The 16752-nt window shown below is 32.8% G+C and overlaps 1 protein-coding gene across 2 annotated transcripts in view; it reads left to right on the top strand.

Annotated features, from left to right (window-relative positions):
- Positions 1–14715, top strand: part of LOC129235178 (uncharacterized) — a 35055-nt gene extending 20340 nt beyond the window's left edge. For both annotated transcript variants that reach the window (XM_054868871.1, XM_054868873.1), the window contains exons 3-6: positions 1229–1411; positions 3377–3546; positions 11118–11362; positions 12170–14715. In XM_054868871.1, coding sequence (XP_054724846.1) covers positions 1229–1411; positions 3377–3546; positions 11118–11362; positions 12170–12603 — 1032 coding nt within the window. In that variant the 3' untranslated portion in view covers positions 12604–14715. The remainder of the gene's footprint in view (positions 1–1228; positions 1412–3376; positions 3547–11117; positions 11363–12169) is intronic.
- Positions 14716–16752: the final 2037 nt, after the last annotated feature.

Here is a 16752-nt window from a genome sequence, read left to right as displayed (position 1 = left end):
ACGGCTTATAGTTGCACATTGAATGTTCTGGTCAGTAGTTATTGAAACCAAGATTGCGGAGTCGGAGGGAAAATAAGCGACTCCGACTACTGGAACTTTAGATCCACCGACTGTTCTTCTACTATTAAAACAGTCTGTCTTCGAGCCAGCAACCCTTATTAAATCCTTCCTCTCGGCGATGAATGCTTCTTCTCCTCTACATACGGAGCGACAAAGATTCCTAATGTAGTTTTGTTCTAAAGTTATCTTCTTGTTAATAATTATTGTGGATCTTGTGTTATGTCTTTTTTCTTCTCTTATTATGTACAATGAAGTTCTGTGATACACTATCTCTGTCATTCACCAATGTGGACCAAAGTTTGGCATTTTTGAGTGTCAGAATCTATTCAGGTCGGTGACTTTAACATGCCACAGGCGTATGCTATTTGTAAAAGGTGTGGTGGAAACCTCTTATAGGGAAAATAAGAGGATTAATAGCAGGGAGGCAATGCAGAGTTATAAAAGCCGTTGGTGACTTGACTATCTTGTTAAACGTTATGCGCAGTCAGTCAGCTATAAATATACGAGTGATAATTAGCAATGGACAATGGTACCATTGGGTTAGTTCGCGGTTGATGCGAAAGGTTCCCAGTTCTGAATGACTTTAACACACTGAATACGAATACCACATTTAAAAACTAATTGGCCCTCGTTGCAGAGCCATTTACGATTTTTGTGTTACAAAAACCCTCTTTCGATGTAATAAATGCAAGTTTAACAAAGGCTTTTGCTCTTAAACCCTTATTTCTCCTCCGTATTTACAGGTGAGAATTAGAAATAGGTTGGGGAATATCGAGCAAGAGTGAAAAAACAAGAAGACATCTCTTGTAGTTTTGTGCATATTCCTTGTCATTTTGTGCAAAATTCTCTCGACTAAGTGAAGCAAAAACTAAAAAAGGCAAATTCGTGGGACTCAGATTGAACAGACATTTAGAGACCCCAAAATTGCGAAACTTCTTCAAAGTAAAGGAAAATTGGTTTAAGATGTATTCTGTCAAGTGTCAACAAACTTCCTAGGGAATGCCAAACTACAAAGATCTGGTTGAGGATACTCGCATTGAAATAGGGTTATCTTTAGCTCTCCGAAAAACTTGTATACTACTTTAACTAAAAGTACCTGATTGTACGAGTATCATACGCTGAACCTAAGCATACATTAATTGATTTAAACCTTTTTTTTTTCTTCTAGTTAAGTCAAGGTGCCCGCATTAATTCAAAGCATTTGAGTCATCAGAGAGTAAATCTGCAACTGAAACTGGGTTCAACTCAACGAAGCAACTCATTGAAACTAAAATACTTTTTGCTATCATCATCTGTCATTGAAATTGTGCCCTGTTCGTCCGTTAGCGGTGCATTACTAATGATTTTTCAAGTAAGTAGATGTGAAGAACACTTACATGTATTCATACATTAAAAGCAGGATTGGGCATAGCATTGCAGTCATATGCTTTTGAAATGCTTGGCACTCATGACTCTATTAAGAACAATAGAGGACCAAATCCTGCTCTTGTTGTTCTTCCCGCAGCTAACTTAAATGTCAATATTACAAGCTTAAGCTTTGTTTAAAGTTAAATGCCATAAGTACAGGGTCGACCAAGAAATATGTAGTGCATTTCAGAGGGCTCTAGAATCCGTTTTATTTGCTCGAATGAGATGGAATTTGAAATGCAGATAATTTAAACGATGCACTTGACATTTATTCAATAAACATGTTTAGCTCAAAAATGCACCGATGGTGGTTTCAGAGAGAAACATATAATGCCGTATAAATATTAACTAATCTAAAAAAAAATCAAAATCAAAATTTTTAATATAACCACCAGCCCGTTCAACAATGTTCTGTACTTCTCACCGGAATGAGATCGTCAACATTTGAAAATAATGGCTCTTTCCTTTAAAATGGGCTGAGTTGCTGGTACCAGAGACAGATTAAGAAGTTATATGTTGATTTTCTTTTTTTTTTTCAATTATTGAATGTTTATAGCATATTAAATGTTTTCGGTGCACAGCGCCGCTTAACAATGTTTTTTTTTTAACTTTTCTTTTTTCATTAAATAACTTACTGTCAAGCGCACCATTAGAATTACCTCTTCTCATTCGGACCAATAGAACGGATTCTCGAGCCTTTTGAAATGGGTAATTATTTCTTGCTGTCTCTGTATATTGCATATCGAGGGACAAAATAATGGATTGTTGTTTAGTAGCATTAGATAAAAGTAGAGTTATGATGCTCAGCTGGCAAGCCACGCGCTCAATTATGTTTAAAAGGAGCAAAGTTGAAAACATGCGATCGGTTCCCTCATTTAGCGGAAATGTTTTTTTTTTTGTTGCTACTATCTACACATGTTAAGCATATAAAAACATATTCAGTAAATTACCGCCCATTAGCCAGGGCTAAAGCAAAAATACGTGAAATACACCGCCAGCTCAGTCATTTCCAGCCGAGGACTGCAGTTTCGTGCTTATTAGCACTCATCAGCCCGCATAGGAAAGTGACTGAGCTGGAGATCCAGCTTGTTTCGCACTCTTGGCTTCCTTAAGAGGTTTTCCATCTCCAGCTCAGTCACTTTCCTATGCCGGGCTGATGAGTGCTAATAAGCACGAAACTGCAGTCCTCGGCTGGAAATGACGGAGCTGGAGGTGTATTTCACGTATATAAAAACATGTTTTTTTTTTTACATTAACTTGCATACTTGAACTTCAAGTTTACGGAGGTGAGAATTCCAAATAACCACACTTGATTTTTGAAGCAAAATCTGTCTTCTTGTTTCTCAAACGAAAATCTCACAACTTCTTCATGGCTGAAAAGGTTCACTTGTAATATGTGAAATAAAATGTGATGACATTGCAGTCATCTGTCAATGAGAAGTGCCATTTTGTGTTTGGGTAGCGGAGGTGAAAATTTATTGTGTGACGTAATTCATTATCCTACTAAAACAGACTAAATCACAATATAAAAAATTTAAATATACTTAAAAATTTAGTATTTGAGACACTTGTGGAAGAAATAATAAATAAACGAAGATATACTTTTAATTAAACAAGTTATTAAACAAATTAACAGTCACAGTGTGACATGCCACGGAGATGAGAATTCATATGCAGTGAAGCAAAAAGATATTAGAGTAAAAATTATTACAAAAAATTGTTGACAGATTTAAATGATTTTTTTTTTTTTTTTTTGATGAAATTAAAAAATATTGTTAAATGAATTATTCCTTAAAATTTTGACTGTAAAAGGCATGTGATAGCAATATTACACTTTTTGATGTATAACCCTTCAATGAATTTCGCTTACCGTTTTTGCGTTATATGCATTTTGAACTCTTCATTACAGGGCGAACAAGGTGTCCCAGAATGCCTGCAAAGCTTTTCCAATCAGCTCATATCTTCTAATGAATCAGTCGATTCAGATGAAATTAGCTCAGAAGAAGATGACTTTGAATTTGTACCTCTCATGCAGATCTCAGAACGACTGAAAAACAAATATTGTTCTTCATTGTTGAAGTAAGCCTTACATCAATATTTTAAAACTACTTATCGGAGAATGTGAGGTAAAATAAAATAGTTAAAATAACTTATCTTTTTCAAAATGAAAAAAAAAAAATTTGTTTCGTAAATTGCAGTACATTAATTAAGAATACGTGTATTTAATGATAAAATGTTCATTCAAATATCATTTCTCATTTTGTACCTTCAAAAAAAAATGTTACTATTTGCTTCTTTTTGTGCTTTGAGAAAAAATGAAAAATAAAATATTTTCTAATGAAAAAGGTTTCTATTTGACTAATAAAAAATTATTCATCAAATGAATAAATATTGAAACTAAATGAATTAATAAATAAATTAATTGATTGATATTATGAGAAAAAATAAATAAGTGAACAAAATAGCAAATGAATATGAAAATAAGTGAATGAATGAATGAACAACCGCATAAATAAGTGAAGGAATGTAAATGAATCAATGAATACGTAATCTAATAAAAAAATGGATGAATAAGTAACGAAATGAACTATTTTATGTCTCGCATGCAATTTACAAATGGCATTCAACATTTAAAATCGAAGCATGCCTAATATTAACTAATTCAGTACTGCACTGAATGTCTATATATTTCAGTGAATATTTAAAATTTTAGTCATAAAAAGTATCATTTTATGATAACAAATTTTTTTTTAAATCACAAAATATTACAATATGTTGTGTATCAAACTTTGAAAGGAGTGTTATTATTATGTACCTTGATCTTTAGAGCTATCCATTTTTTGACTAGGATCAACGGTATTTAAGAACATTGTTGAAATATTACTAGATAAACTATGAGACAAAAATTATTGAGCCACTTTCGAAAATTCACATTTTTATGGATTTTTCGAGAAATAAAAGACCAATTGCTCTGTATTTTTTTCACATAAAAGGCATACTCCAGCTGTTATTTTTGCAATAAAAATTAAGTCTACTATTCATTTAGGGAATCAGCAACAAATTGAGGAAACAAAAAAAGGTTTTTGATCATTTTTCATTGTAAATAGCAGGGAATAAGCTATAAATTTCAGAAATAAGTTAAAAAACTATCAAGAATTTATTTTTATATTTTCGTGAAAGTATTTTAAAAATCCACGGAGATGTAAGCATTTCTCTCAAAAATGCAAGTTTTTTTTTCTTTTGAAGGTTTTCGGCTCATATCCCTCGGAGTTTTCCTCCAAACGCTACTAAACTTTCAGAATATTTGACAGCATATTAGAGAAACCTAATAATAAAACTTGAAGTTAAAATAAAATGTAGTGGAATATAAAAGCTTAAAGCAATTAATTTTTCACTGTGCATGCGTGAAAGATAGCAATTTATAACTTTCATAATCGGAAGCCCAGATATATCCTAACTCTCATAAAAAATTCCATCTTGATATCTTTAAAATGTAAAACGTTTTCAGCGAACTAATGAGTCAAATTTTAATAGTTCTTGGCTAGACGACGAATCGTGAGGGATCGTTCGTAAAAATTCCGTTCTTATTATGAATCACTCTGCAAAAATAACAAGAAAGTGTTGCCAGTTTGCGAACTATCCCTTACCGTTCATCGTCTATCCAAGAATTATAGAAATTCGGCTCATTAGATCTCTGATAATTCATAAGATTTTAAAGATATTGAAGTGGAATTTATTTATAAGTTGTGGGGAAAAATCTAAACTTTGGATTATGAAAATTATAAATTTATATCTTTCGCGCATGCGCGGTGAAAAATTAATTGCTTTAAACGTTCATATTTCATTAAATTTTCAATATTTTAACGTCAAATTTTGTCATTATGTTTCTTTAATATACTGTCAATATTCTGAAAGTTTAGTAACGTTCGACGTGATATGAGCCGAAAACCTTCAAAACAAATTTGAATTTTTGAGAGAAATGCTTATGTCTCCGTGGGTAAAAAAGATACTTTCATGAAAACATAAAAATAAATTCTAGATAGGTTTTTAACTTATTTCTGAAATTTATAGCTTATTCCCAGCTATTTGCAAGGAAAAATGATCAAAAACCTTTTTTTGTTTCCTCAATGTGTTGCTCGACCCTTAAATAAATAGTAAATTTAATTTTTGTTGGAAAATGACAGCTGGAGTATCTTTTATGTGAAAAAAATTACAGAGCAATTGGATTTTTATTTCTCGAGAAATCCGTAAAAATGTGAATTTTTGAAAGTGTCTCAATATTTTTGGTCATATAGTGTAGGTGGCGCGATAAACAGTGAAAATATTTTAACATTTCATTTTGCACCACTATTTCACTTTACCCCGAATACCCCTACATTACTTTGTTCGAACACATTTAGTAAAACCTCTATTTCTATTTGAGAAATTTCAGATTAATAAATACTTTGAGAAAAGAGTTTCCAAAACTTTTCGAAATCGAGGCACGCTTAGACGATTTACTGGAAAAATCAAAATGCCTCTGGTAAGGCTTATGTCTCAAGTTTGGAAACACTGGTTTTGCAAAATGTCTGTACATTTACGTTTTCTTAACCGAGCTCATGCAAAAAAAAAAAAAAAAAAAAAAAAAAAAAAAAAAAAAAAAAAAGAACTCTAACAGTTTAAATGTAAGCTTCGAAATTCCGTGTCTTACATGTTGACATGTTGACTCAAATTATGAAAAAATACTAGCCATACATTTGCTGTGAACATAACTGGTACGGATTTTAGATTCAAAACACATTATTTAATTTTACACCTAAAATGAAATTGGAAAATCACTATAATACGCTGCAATGTATCGAATTTGCGGTAAATAAAAATTTAAAAATTCAATCAGCCTCGTTTTTCGCAAAATATCATGGTTTGCAGTATTTATGACATAACAAACTTAGAGAACATTATAAACGAAGTAGATTTTCTTTATTGCAAGTCAAACTATGCAATAAAATAAAAATACCTTACCTGTGTGACGTAAAAATGTTTATCCAACGAAATTGTTTCTCATAAATTTGGGAAACATGCTTCTTAAAAATAAAAAATATTTTTTCCCCTTTTCAAGCCGCCATCCGAATCATTTCAATATGAGTGACATCACAAGCTAAATCGACAGCATATTTTTAAAATTTTCATAGTGTTAAAAATGCTTGTTGGCGCCCATGTAGAATGTAGTTGCTATTTGCAAGAGAGCTGAAATTGTAAAGCTCTGAAATTCGCGTTACATGATTTTAAGCTTTTTTCTTTCTTTTTTTCCCAGCAACATGTTTCAATATGGTCGAAAATTTTATTAAAAATAACGAATTTTCCAACTGTATTTTTACGTCTTTCAATTACTTATGAAATATTTATGACTCTAGACGTTTGTCCAACAAGCGAATTTCTTGAGCCGCGTCAAAGACTTTTTGAGAAGTAATTTGCCAATCTGATGCATTCTTGCAGTTTTAAATTTCCGCTTTCCATTTCGCTCGTGAACTCAGAGCCGTAACAAGAAAATAATTTCGGGGTGGGTTTAAAAACTTTCATGAGGAGCTTTGCGCTGTTTGTGCAAATGTTCAAGTCGTCGGGTTATCTATTATGAACGCGTTTTATACAATTAATATACATATGAAAGACATTTGAGTTTTGGAACAATATTTTTTGGAAATTTTTAAATGTAAACGAACATTTAAATGTCAAACCGAGCTTTTCGGGGGGTGGGGTGAACTTTAAGACCCCCCCCCCCCTGTATACGGCCCTGCGTGAACTGCAGTTTTTGAATTTCAGAAAATGATAAATCAGCATCAAATTTATAAAAAAAAAAATCAATTTGAATTTTGACATCTTGAATTCAAATTATGTTTTTCGCAATCACGAGTGTGTATGTAGACGTGTGTGTTTGTGTGTGGGGTATGTGTGCTTGTGTGTGAGGGTATGTGTATGTGTGTGTAGGCATATACGTTTGTGTCTGTGTGCTCGCATAAGTGTGCGACTAGTTGTGTGTATGAATGTGTGTGTGGGGGGGGGTATGTGTATGTGTGTAGGCATATGTGTTTGTGTCTGTGTGCAGGCATGAATGTGTGGGCAGTTGTGTGTATGTGTGTGTATGTTTTTGTGTGTGTGTATGTGTAGGTGTGTGTATGTGTTTGTGTGTGTATGTGTTTGTGTGTGTATGTGTGTGTATGTGTTTATGTGTTTGTATGTATGTGTGTGTGTAGTTGTGTGTGTATGCGTGTGTGTGTGTGTAGTTGTGTGTGTATGCGTGTGTGTGTGTAGTTGTGTGTGTATGCGTGTGCGTGTGTAGTTGTGTGTGTATGCGTGTATGTAGGACATGGATGCAACCTGGAGACGGCTTTCGCTATAGGAGCAGCATCGTGAGGAGCCGGTCGACGGTGATGGTGCGGAGTGTGGCGGTGGGAAAATAAAATGATAGCACTCCAAAAACAGTCAAATGAAAGCAATAAGCAATCGTGATTGCTCAAAAAAAAAAACTAAATTAAAAAACTTCTTTTGTGCGGTTTGAAGAACTGAAAAACTCATTTCATGTTAAGCAGTTACCACCAGAGCTAAGGCAGAATTTCTTGCAATATACCGCCAACCTGGTTATGATATCCAGAGACTGCAGTTTCGTTCTTGCTATTGACTTATCAATCTGGAATAGTCGACAACCGAGCTGGAGGAAGATTTTCTCTCATTGAAGCTGAGAGTGCCACAAATTGGAAGCTAGGCAGTAACTTACTGCTTAGTACCCAAGCTTTGCTTTCAATTGACTAGTTTAACAGCACCATTGCTGCGGACTCCCACTAGGGTGCTAACTTTAAGTTAGCTTCCAGTTTGTTGGCACTCTCAGCTTCAATGAGATGACATCTGTCTGAAGCTCGGTTATTAACTATTCCAGACTGATAAGTCCATAACAAGGACGAAACTGCAGTTTCTGGATGTCATAACAGGGCGGTATGTGAAATGCATTGCATGTAATCTTAACGCTAATTATTTTTTCCCCTTTCGGTTATTAGAATAAAAAGCAGTGCGAGAATATTATTTCTTCAGATAGGTGTATAAATGCCACCTTGTAATTTTCATCGCATGCCAATCAAACTCCATTTAGAGCTTTTAGTGGGCCAATCAGTTTGTGCAAGGGGAACAAAATGAGTGTTGTCATTCGAAAATTTCGGATTTCTCATGCTGTAACCGTAACAGTGAGCTCTGCTTTGTTTAGAATCACCACAATATCCAGCGCATCAGGGGTGCCCATAGAGGGGGATCATGGCGCAAGTTGCACCATCAACATTTTTTTGGGGGGAGAGGGTTTTTTTTTCAATTTTTTTTACTTATTTATTTAAATTTATTTATTTATTTTAAACTATATAAATATTTATTTTATTTTGTTTATATTTATTTCATTTATTTATTAAGTTTGCGTGTGTGTATGTCATTGGTGTAGCACAGAACTTTTCTAATATAACATTAATTAAAAATAAATAAATAAGTAAATAAATAAAAAATGTTGGAAAAAAAATTATAAAATAAAAAAGAAAGCTAAAAATAGAAAAGAAAAAGAGTGTTGGGAAAATTTGGGGGGAGGGGGGGTGCGCCACTAAACTTGTGGGGGGAATGGGCACCCCTGCAGCCTATACTTTCAAACAATAACTACGTATAAAATTTTGATTTGATTGGTTGAACGGTCGAGGCCGGCTAAGATTTCATGAAAATTGAGGAAACTTTTTTCGGTTCACCTAGTATGTCAAGTAAAGAAATTCTCATTATCTGCTTAGTTCGTAAGGCAGATTGTAGTTTTTTTCTCACCATTTCACTTTCCGTTTCCTTGTTCTAAGGTACTAGCTAATATTTTCTTTCCGCTAATTCGTTAGAGAAATGTAAACATTTCAGTTTCTTCAAACAACTCAAAAATTAAATGCACAGACGGTTGTCGGCAGTATATCAAGATTTTTTGAATTACTTCATGGAATATGCTTGGAGCTTCGGTAAACTTTCATGTATATCCGCACATTCTCATATATATATTAGCGAATGATCGAGTAACCCCCGAGTTTCAAAAATGAAACTCGCGCCGCGGCATGATAATTTAATAATATGTTTTGGTAATGCTTAACAAGCGGGGAAAGGCTTCATCGTGACAAGGCTAAACTCGATCCGGTAACTTAACAGTTTTACTGGTAAGACTCATTTCAGGGGAATGAAATGACAAAAAAAAAAAAAAAAAAAGCGGTCAATAATGAACGCTACCTACTGGAGTTTACGGTTAATCCCCTGGAGTTAGGGTTACAATTTCAACTATTTAAAATATCACCAAACAGGCAATGGCTTCGTTCAAATGTAGAAGCAATTTTCACTCGTCATACCTTGACGGGCGACTTTCTAGTTTTAATTAACGAAACAGAATCTGTCTTTTTATTTCGAACTAGAAAAGGAAATTTACACTTACTGAAAGTTTTTTTTTTTTAATTTATTCTTTAACTTCATAGCACGAGCATAGCTTTCGGATACATCTAGTGTAATATAAAATAGTAATGCTCTGAAATTTGAAAATTTCAAAATTCAGACATGTTGAAGTGCCCAAGAATTCTGAATTTCAAACTTTGCACTGTAGAAGAATGCTGGGTAACGTGAGATAATTAAGACAATTACCTTCTTCATGATGAACAAATTGGAAATTGGTATTGAAAATTACAGTACTTAAAGAAAGAACAATATCTTCTGTAATTATACTTGTATAGAAACATTATTCTCTCTTTTTGGTAGTTAATTTGTACCTTCAAAAAAAGAAAAAAGTGGAAAGTTTTCTTTTTTTTTTTTTTAATTTGGTGAAGTGAAAAATAAAATATTTTTCTCATGAAATATTTTTCATTTGATTATTAAAAATGTTTTTCATGAAATGAGTGAGTAAATAAAAGATTGGATAAATAAATAATGAAGCAATAAAGGAATAAATCAATTAGATAGTTAATTAATATTTGAGAGAAAATAAATCAGTAATAACATGGTTAATTAATGCGAAAATAAGTAAATGAATGAATGAATAAATAAGTGAATTAATAAATGAAGGAACGTAAATGAATCAATTAACGAATGCATACATAAGTGATTGAATAAATGAATGAGTAAGTAAACGAATTGATCCAATAAATACGTAGTTTAATAAATGCATGAATGAGTAATGAAATGAACTATTTCACTTTTCTCCGCGTGCACTTGACAAATTGTATTAAACATACCAAGTCAAAATATGCCTAATATTAACTAAATAAGTTCTGCACTGGACATCCGTAGATCTCAATCGATACTTTAAAAGTTAATCATAAAAACTGTATCATTTTAGTACATTAAAAATTATTTTTGATGTATCACAAAATACTACAATAAAATTTTGAATTTGACTTAATTCAATATTTGAAAATGACTTGCATTATGAAGTACCTTGATCTTTAAAGCTATTTATTTTTTGACTAGAATTTTGACTAGTGGTTAAGAACTTAGTTAACATATTGATAGATAGGTGGTGCAGCAAACTGTGAAAATAGTTTGTCATTTCACTTTGCACCGCTATTTCAGTTCAGCAGCCTACTAATAATATCCATGCTTCAAGAGTCTGATCCTGGATTTTCTTCCTTCCCCAGGCACTTCCCCATTCGAACGAGCTACATGGACGGCTCCCACTTATCCTGTTCCTCTTCCATCGAGGTGAGCCCTGTCAAGATCAATGTCTCCACCTCCGACTCGTACGTGATCGCCGTGCTCAACACCAACAGACAGGTGCACAACGAGATCAATCTGCAGATCTTTCTGGAGCGATCCAAATACACGGTGCAGAAGACCGGACAAACTTTCGACATGTGTAGTCTCTCCACCACCTGCACCATTGGTCAGTGTTCCATCACTTATCCACTAGTATAGGACTATAAATTACAAGTAAATGTTGTACTTTTTCACTTTTTTTGCTACAGGAAAATTTAAAAATTGCAAAAACTATAGGAAAGAATCTTTGACGTAGACTATGTAAAAAAAACAAAGAGTTGTTTGATTTGATTTTTTTCAATTGCATTCTTTGCACAGTTCACACTTGACTGTGCATCAAACTTTTGTCGCGTAACTTCGAGAAATCTTACACATCATTCGAGGATTGGTATGCTCTAGTAGTGAAAGCTACGGTTTTATAATCTCAGAAGTATACGAACAATTTTTTTAAGTCAGTTTTCACGACTGAATGGGTTGTGATCACTGACTAGATGTGTTGTGATTTGTGATTGGAAATACATTTTGCAATCACAAACTTTCGTGACTCTTTTTTTTTTTTTTTTTTTGAAATTTTAAGATAGCTGATTTGGAAATCAGTTTAAGAAGTTGGTAAAGTTTCTAAAATGCTAAGGTCCCTCATACATATTTCAATTGCAACAAAATTTCAGTCTTGGGGGAATTATTCTCCCTCTAGGTGGCCTTGCCTTGTTCCAGAGTGAAATTGGTAGCATTCCACTTCGGATCGACGTATAAACTGCTCTCTCATATCTTCTCCGGCAGCGGAATTTCTATGCGGAGACGTTTTGAAGGATGAATTATGACGTCAATCCGAAGCGGATTGCTTTCGATTTTTTCCCGGAAAAAGCCTCTGGTTCAATTTCATCGGCTGCAATTTATATGCTCCTAACTCAGTGGTTTTGTTTCATTCTTTTAGGTCTTGGGTTTGGAACTAGCGATCGTGTCCTGTTATGGATACCGGATGAAGCTAACGCCGGCCGCACCAGCTTTACCATTCGCAGTCGCTGCAAACCTCGACTGGCAGTCTTCGCCATCCTTTCTGTCTTCTTACCGCTCATAGTGTTTCTCGTGGTGGCTTTTGTTGTGCGAGCAGACACGGACAGAATTAAAAATCTCTACAACTGCCGATCTAGGAACAGAAATAACAACCAGCAGAGACGAGTTGGCGTGCCATTGCTCCGTGAAGCTCCAGCAACACCGATCAGTGGTTTTGACGCACCAACTAATCAGAGAGCTGACGACAGAGGACTTCAGAGTGCTATAGGGGACGATGAGTTGCCCCCACCCTACCACACTTTATACGAACCGCCACCTCCCTATTCCGGTTTAAAAAGAGAGGCGACCAAATAAAGATTTTCTTGTGAGAAATCTTCACAAAAAACATGCATTTCTGTGTTAGATACGGGTGCTGGTTACCCAGGATTGATGGGAGAGAAAAAAAATTGAATGAACCTGTGATTTTTTTAATGATTTATTTTTTATTCCAAATTAAGTGATAAACTTTGCTGGAAAACGTTGTATGTGGTAAAGAGACACCCACGAAACACAAGAAATTGAAACTTTCATCATATTATTTTTCATTGTTCATGCATTCATTTACAGCTGTATTTGTTTTGTTGTTTCTTCTACTATTTCAAATAATTTTGTTTAAAAAAATCCAAAGTATTTTTGCTTTATTCACAAGAATATAAAGACATTTGGATACGTTGCGATGTTAACATTTACGAAAAAAAGTCAAATATTTCAAGTGAGTGACCAACTTTGATTATATATTTAAAAAGTTAAAACTGAAGGCCTCGGCGCGAGAAGGGAATTGCTCCATTTTAAAAACTTTCAGTAATCACAAAGTAAAACTGTTCTGAAAATTCATTTTTAAAGAATGCGTCGTTATATTCAACATTTTGTTAGAATACGTCTCTAAACTTAATTTTTATGAAATACAATGTGATTTACCAGGGAACCACACGAATAGTGTAATAATGAAATAAACTGAAACAGATAGCAATCAAAAGAGGAAAGTAAGGCCCTTTCTTCACACAAAAAGTATTTGCCATCTGGTCCCCGTCATCGAGACATGAAGTCTTAAAGTCAGTCGAAATTTTATGGAAAGCACCAAATTTAAAGACTTGGCGAAAAATTGAAGGTACCAGATTTCAACGTTTGCATGTGGCAGGACATCCATCTGCAAGCGTGTAAAAGATTATTCCATTACTCACCTAAACTCGCTAAGTTTGGCGATTTTTCTTAAAATTTCGCAGACTGTAAGAGCTTATCTTTCGATAATGGGGGTTCAAGGGCGAAAAATTTTTGTGTCAAAAAAGTCTCAATATGCTCTTTCAAATGCTACTACAGTAGGGGAGTGTGGGGCAAAGTGAAATGGTTAAGATGACTGAGTTTTTTTTAAATAAACAAATCGGACATTTGTTTTGAAAATTGCAGTACACAAAGAAAGAACATTGTATTTTATAATAAAACTTGCCTTGAAACAGAGTTTTTTTTATTTTTGGGTAGTAAATTTGAGTCTTCAAAAAAAAGTGGAAAATTCTCTTTTTTTTCATGGGGCAAAGTGAAAAATAAAATATTATCCCAATGAAATGTATTTTATTCGATTATAAAAGATATTTTTGATCAAAAGAATCAGTAAATAAAAGGTTGAATGAGCAAATGAAAAGATAATGAAACAATAGATGAATAATTAAATGAATAAATCAATTAATGTGAAGAAAAATGAGCGAGTCAAAGAATAAATGAATAAGAAAATAAGTGAATGAATGAATAAATAAGTGAATTAACAAGTGAAGGAACAAAAATAAATTAATTAGTTAATGAAAACGTAAGTGATTCATATTAAATGATTGAGTGAGTAAATGAAACAAACAATTTCACTTTGCCCGATTCACTTTGTTCCGCATGTACTTGACTAATTGTACAATTTATTTAAAATACAAATAACCTTTACATTAACTAAATTAATACTGCATTGAATATTAGGAGGTCCCAATTAAAATTTAAAATCTTTAAAAAAAAAACCTACATCATTTTATAGTAATAAAAATAATTTTTGACTTTCAACAAAATATTCCGATATGAGTACCAATTTTTTAAAATTGCCTATACTACCAAATGCTTTAATCTTACGCGATATTTTCTGCCTGACTAGAATAGACTTCATATGATACTACATAGTTAAAATAAAAAATTTTGAAAAAAAAATAGAACCGACTTCAAAATTGCTCTAAAAAGTGAAAAATAATTTTATTCTTTAAACACCATCGATAATATTTTTAAACATAATTTTTGAAGTTGGCGCAAAAACAAAAAGTAAAATCCAGTGTAACCATATGCTTCGTTCATATTTTTTTTCAGAAAACATCCAAAGTAAGGAATGAAACATTTATATCGTTACTAAAATATGCTGTTATCAATGCATAATGTATAAGGTAGAGAGGAAACTGGGCCTGTTTAAATTTATAGTTGTAGCTGAGTTATGGTTGTGAATAATTTTGTCTTTTTTTTTTTTTTTTTTTGCGCCAACTTCAAATATTATGTTTAAAAATATTATCGATGGTGTTTAAAGAATAAAATTATTTTTCACTTTTTAGAGCAATTTTGAAGTCCGTTCTATTTTTTTTTTTTTTTTTTTTTTCAAAATTTTCTATTTCATTCTTTTTAGTGTAAATATTTCAGAAATAGTAAGAGTTACCATCACGAAACTTCACCTTATTTTTTTCATAAAAATGCTCCATACCAAAAAAAATTATAAACATGCCTTAAAATTTTAAGCGATTGCCACTAAAAAATTACCCTTGTTCCTCTGTGGAATTCATTAATGTGTTAATTTAATTATAACCATTTAAATATTACGTTTTCCCTAACTAATGTACATTTCACAGCATACAAGTTGCTTGTGATGCAACCCTGTATCTCCTTACACTTAGTCCAGATCATCTGTTATTGGCATAGTTGATAACGATAAAAACACTAACCCAGGTTAGTTGAGGCAAACTTAACCTGGTAGCATTGTGAAGGCCTAAGCAGATCTTAATCACAGCATTATCTCGCTTCGAGGTTAGGTTTACCCCGACTATAAAGCAATAACACTGAAGAAACTTGATGCTTGCTTCAGAGAAGCCTTCATTCAAAATTACCATTACAATTACTATTAATGTTACTGTTGTATGGCACCAAAACTTTATAACAATGGGTTTTATATTTAATAGGGAATTACATGAAATTTACTGTTTTTTGCGCATAACATTTTTTCTGTAGAATAAATATGGTCAAACAAAGTAATGGGACCTAAGTTGAGCCATTCTCTATCCATTAAGAAGAGAATCATCAAAATCGGTTCACTAGGTGAGACGCTGTGAGTGGACAAAAAAAAAAAAAAAAAAAAACATAATACGGTATGAACTGATAACCGCCTCCTTTTTGAAGTCGGTTAAAAAACACCAGATAGGTAGAACTAAAAGCAGAGTAAATATTTCAACATTTCACTTTGTCCTACTATTTTGCCCCATATTCCCCCCTACAACTCCTATTATCCGAAATCCAACTATACGTATCGCTGATCATCCGAATCACTTTTAGAATTTCTGAAAGAAGAACTTTCGATGGAAACGTATTGAGATTTGTAAAATAATGATTCTATCCACTCGCACTATTGTCAATCCCTCGCTAAACTAGCATAGACGAAGCGCGAAGATTTTTGGAATTTCAACACACATTCCGTAATTAATGAAAACAAGCCTTCTTCGGAAAAAATCCAAATATCCTAAATTTTGATTATCCGAATGGGGTCCAGTCCCAATGGATTCGGATAGTTGAAGATCTACAGTATTTTTTATATTTTTCATTGTTACACTATTGAATGGTTTCCTGATTATTAATTGTTACTCATTGAAGCTGTTCCGTCGCCAAAACATGAAATTGTTCTCTTCTTACCTCGAGGTCTTCAATTGTTTTCGCTAAGGAATGTGTGTAATAAAGCATTTTTTTCTAGTCTACAGCGTGTAGGAAAATCAGATGTATGCCATATAATGCTCATGTTGCAAATGGTTCTAGTCGTATAGCATTTCCACTTCAACATATATTGTATTTTTTGCAAAATGTATGTACCAAAGAATTCTAAATAAAAGTATTTTTATAAGATAATCCTATAAGATATATAGTCCTATTTTTATACGATAAAATAATTCTTAAAAGAAAATAAAAGTTATTTAATGCTTCGTGTGATTTTCAGCACTTTTATCTCTCATACCTTAAACTAATTGCATCAGATTTTTTTTTTAACTTGAGCGCAGAAAATCAAAATTTAAAATGAAATTTTTTTTCGAATAGATTGATTTTTTTAATCGTTTATTTATTTATTTTATTATTTTTATAATGAATTTTTGAAAAGACGCATTTTAAAGTGCGATTTTTGTAAAATTATTCTTTTGCATAGTATAGTATAGTTTATACTATACTATACAAAAGAATAGTTTGTACTATACTTGT

Source organism: Uloborus diversus, chromosome 2 (assembly GCF_026930045.1).
Source record: "Uloborus diversus isolate 005 chromosome 2, Udiv.v.3.1, whole genome shotgun sequence".
In the NCBI taxonomy this organism is placed as follows: domain Eukaryota; kingdom Metazoa; phylum Arthropoda; class Arachnida; order Araneae; family Uloboridae; genus Uloborus; species Uloborus diversus.
The sequence above is the reverse complement of the archived record's forward strand: the minus strand, read 5'-3'. Positions and strand labels throughout refer to the sequence as shown.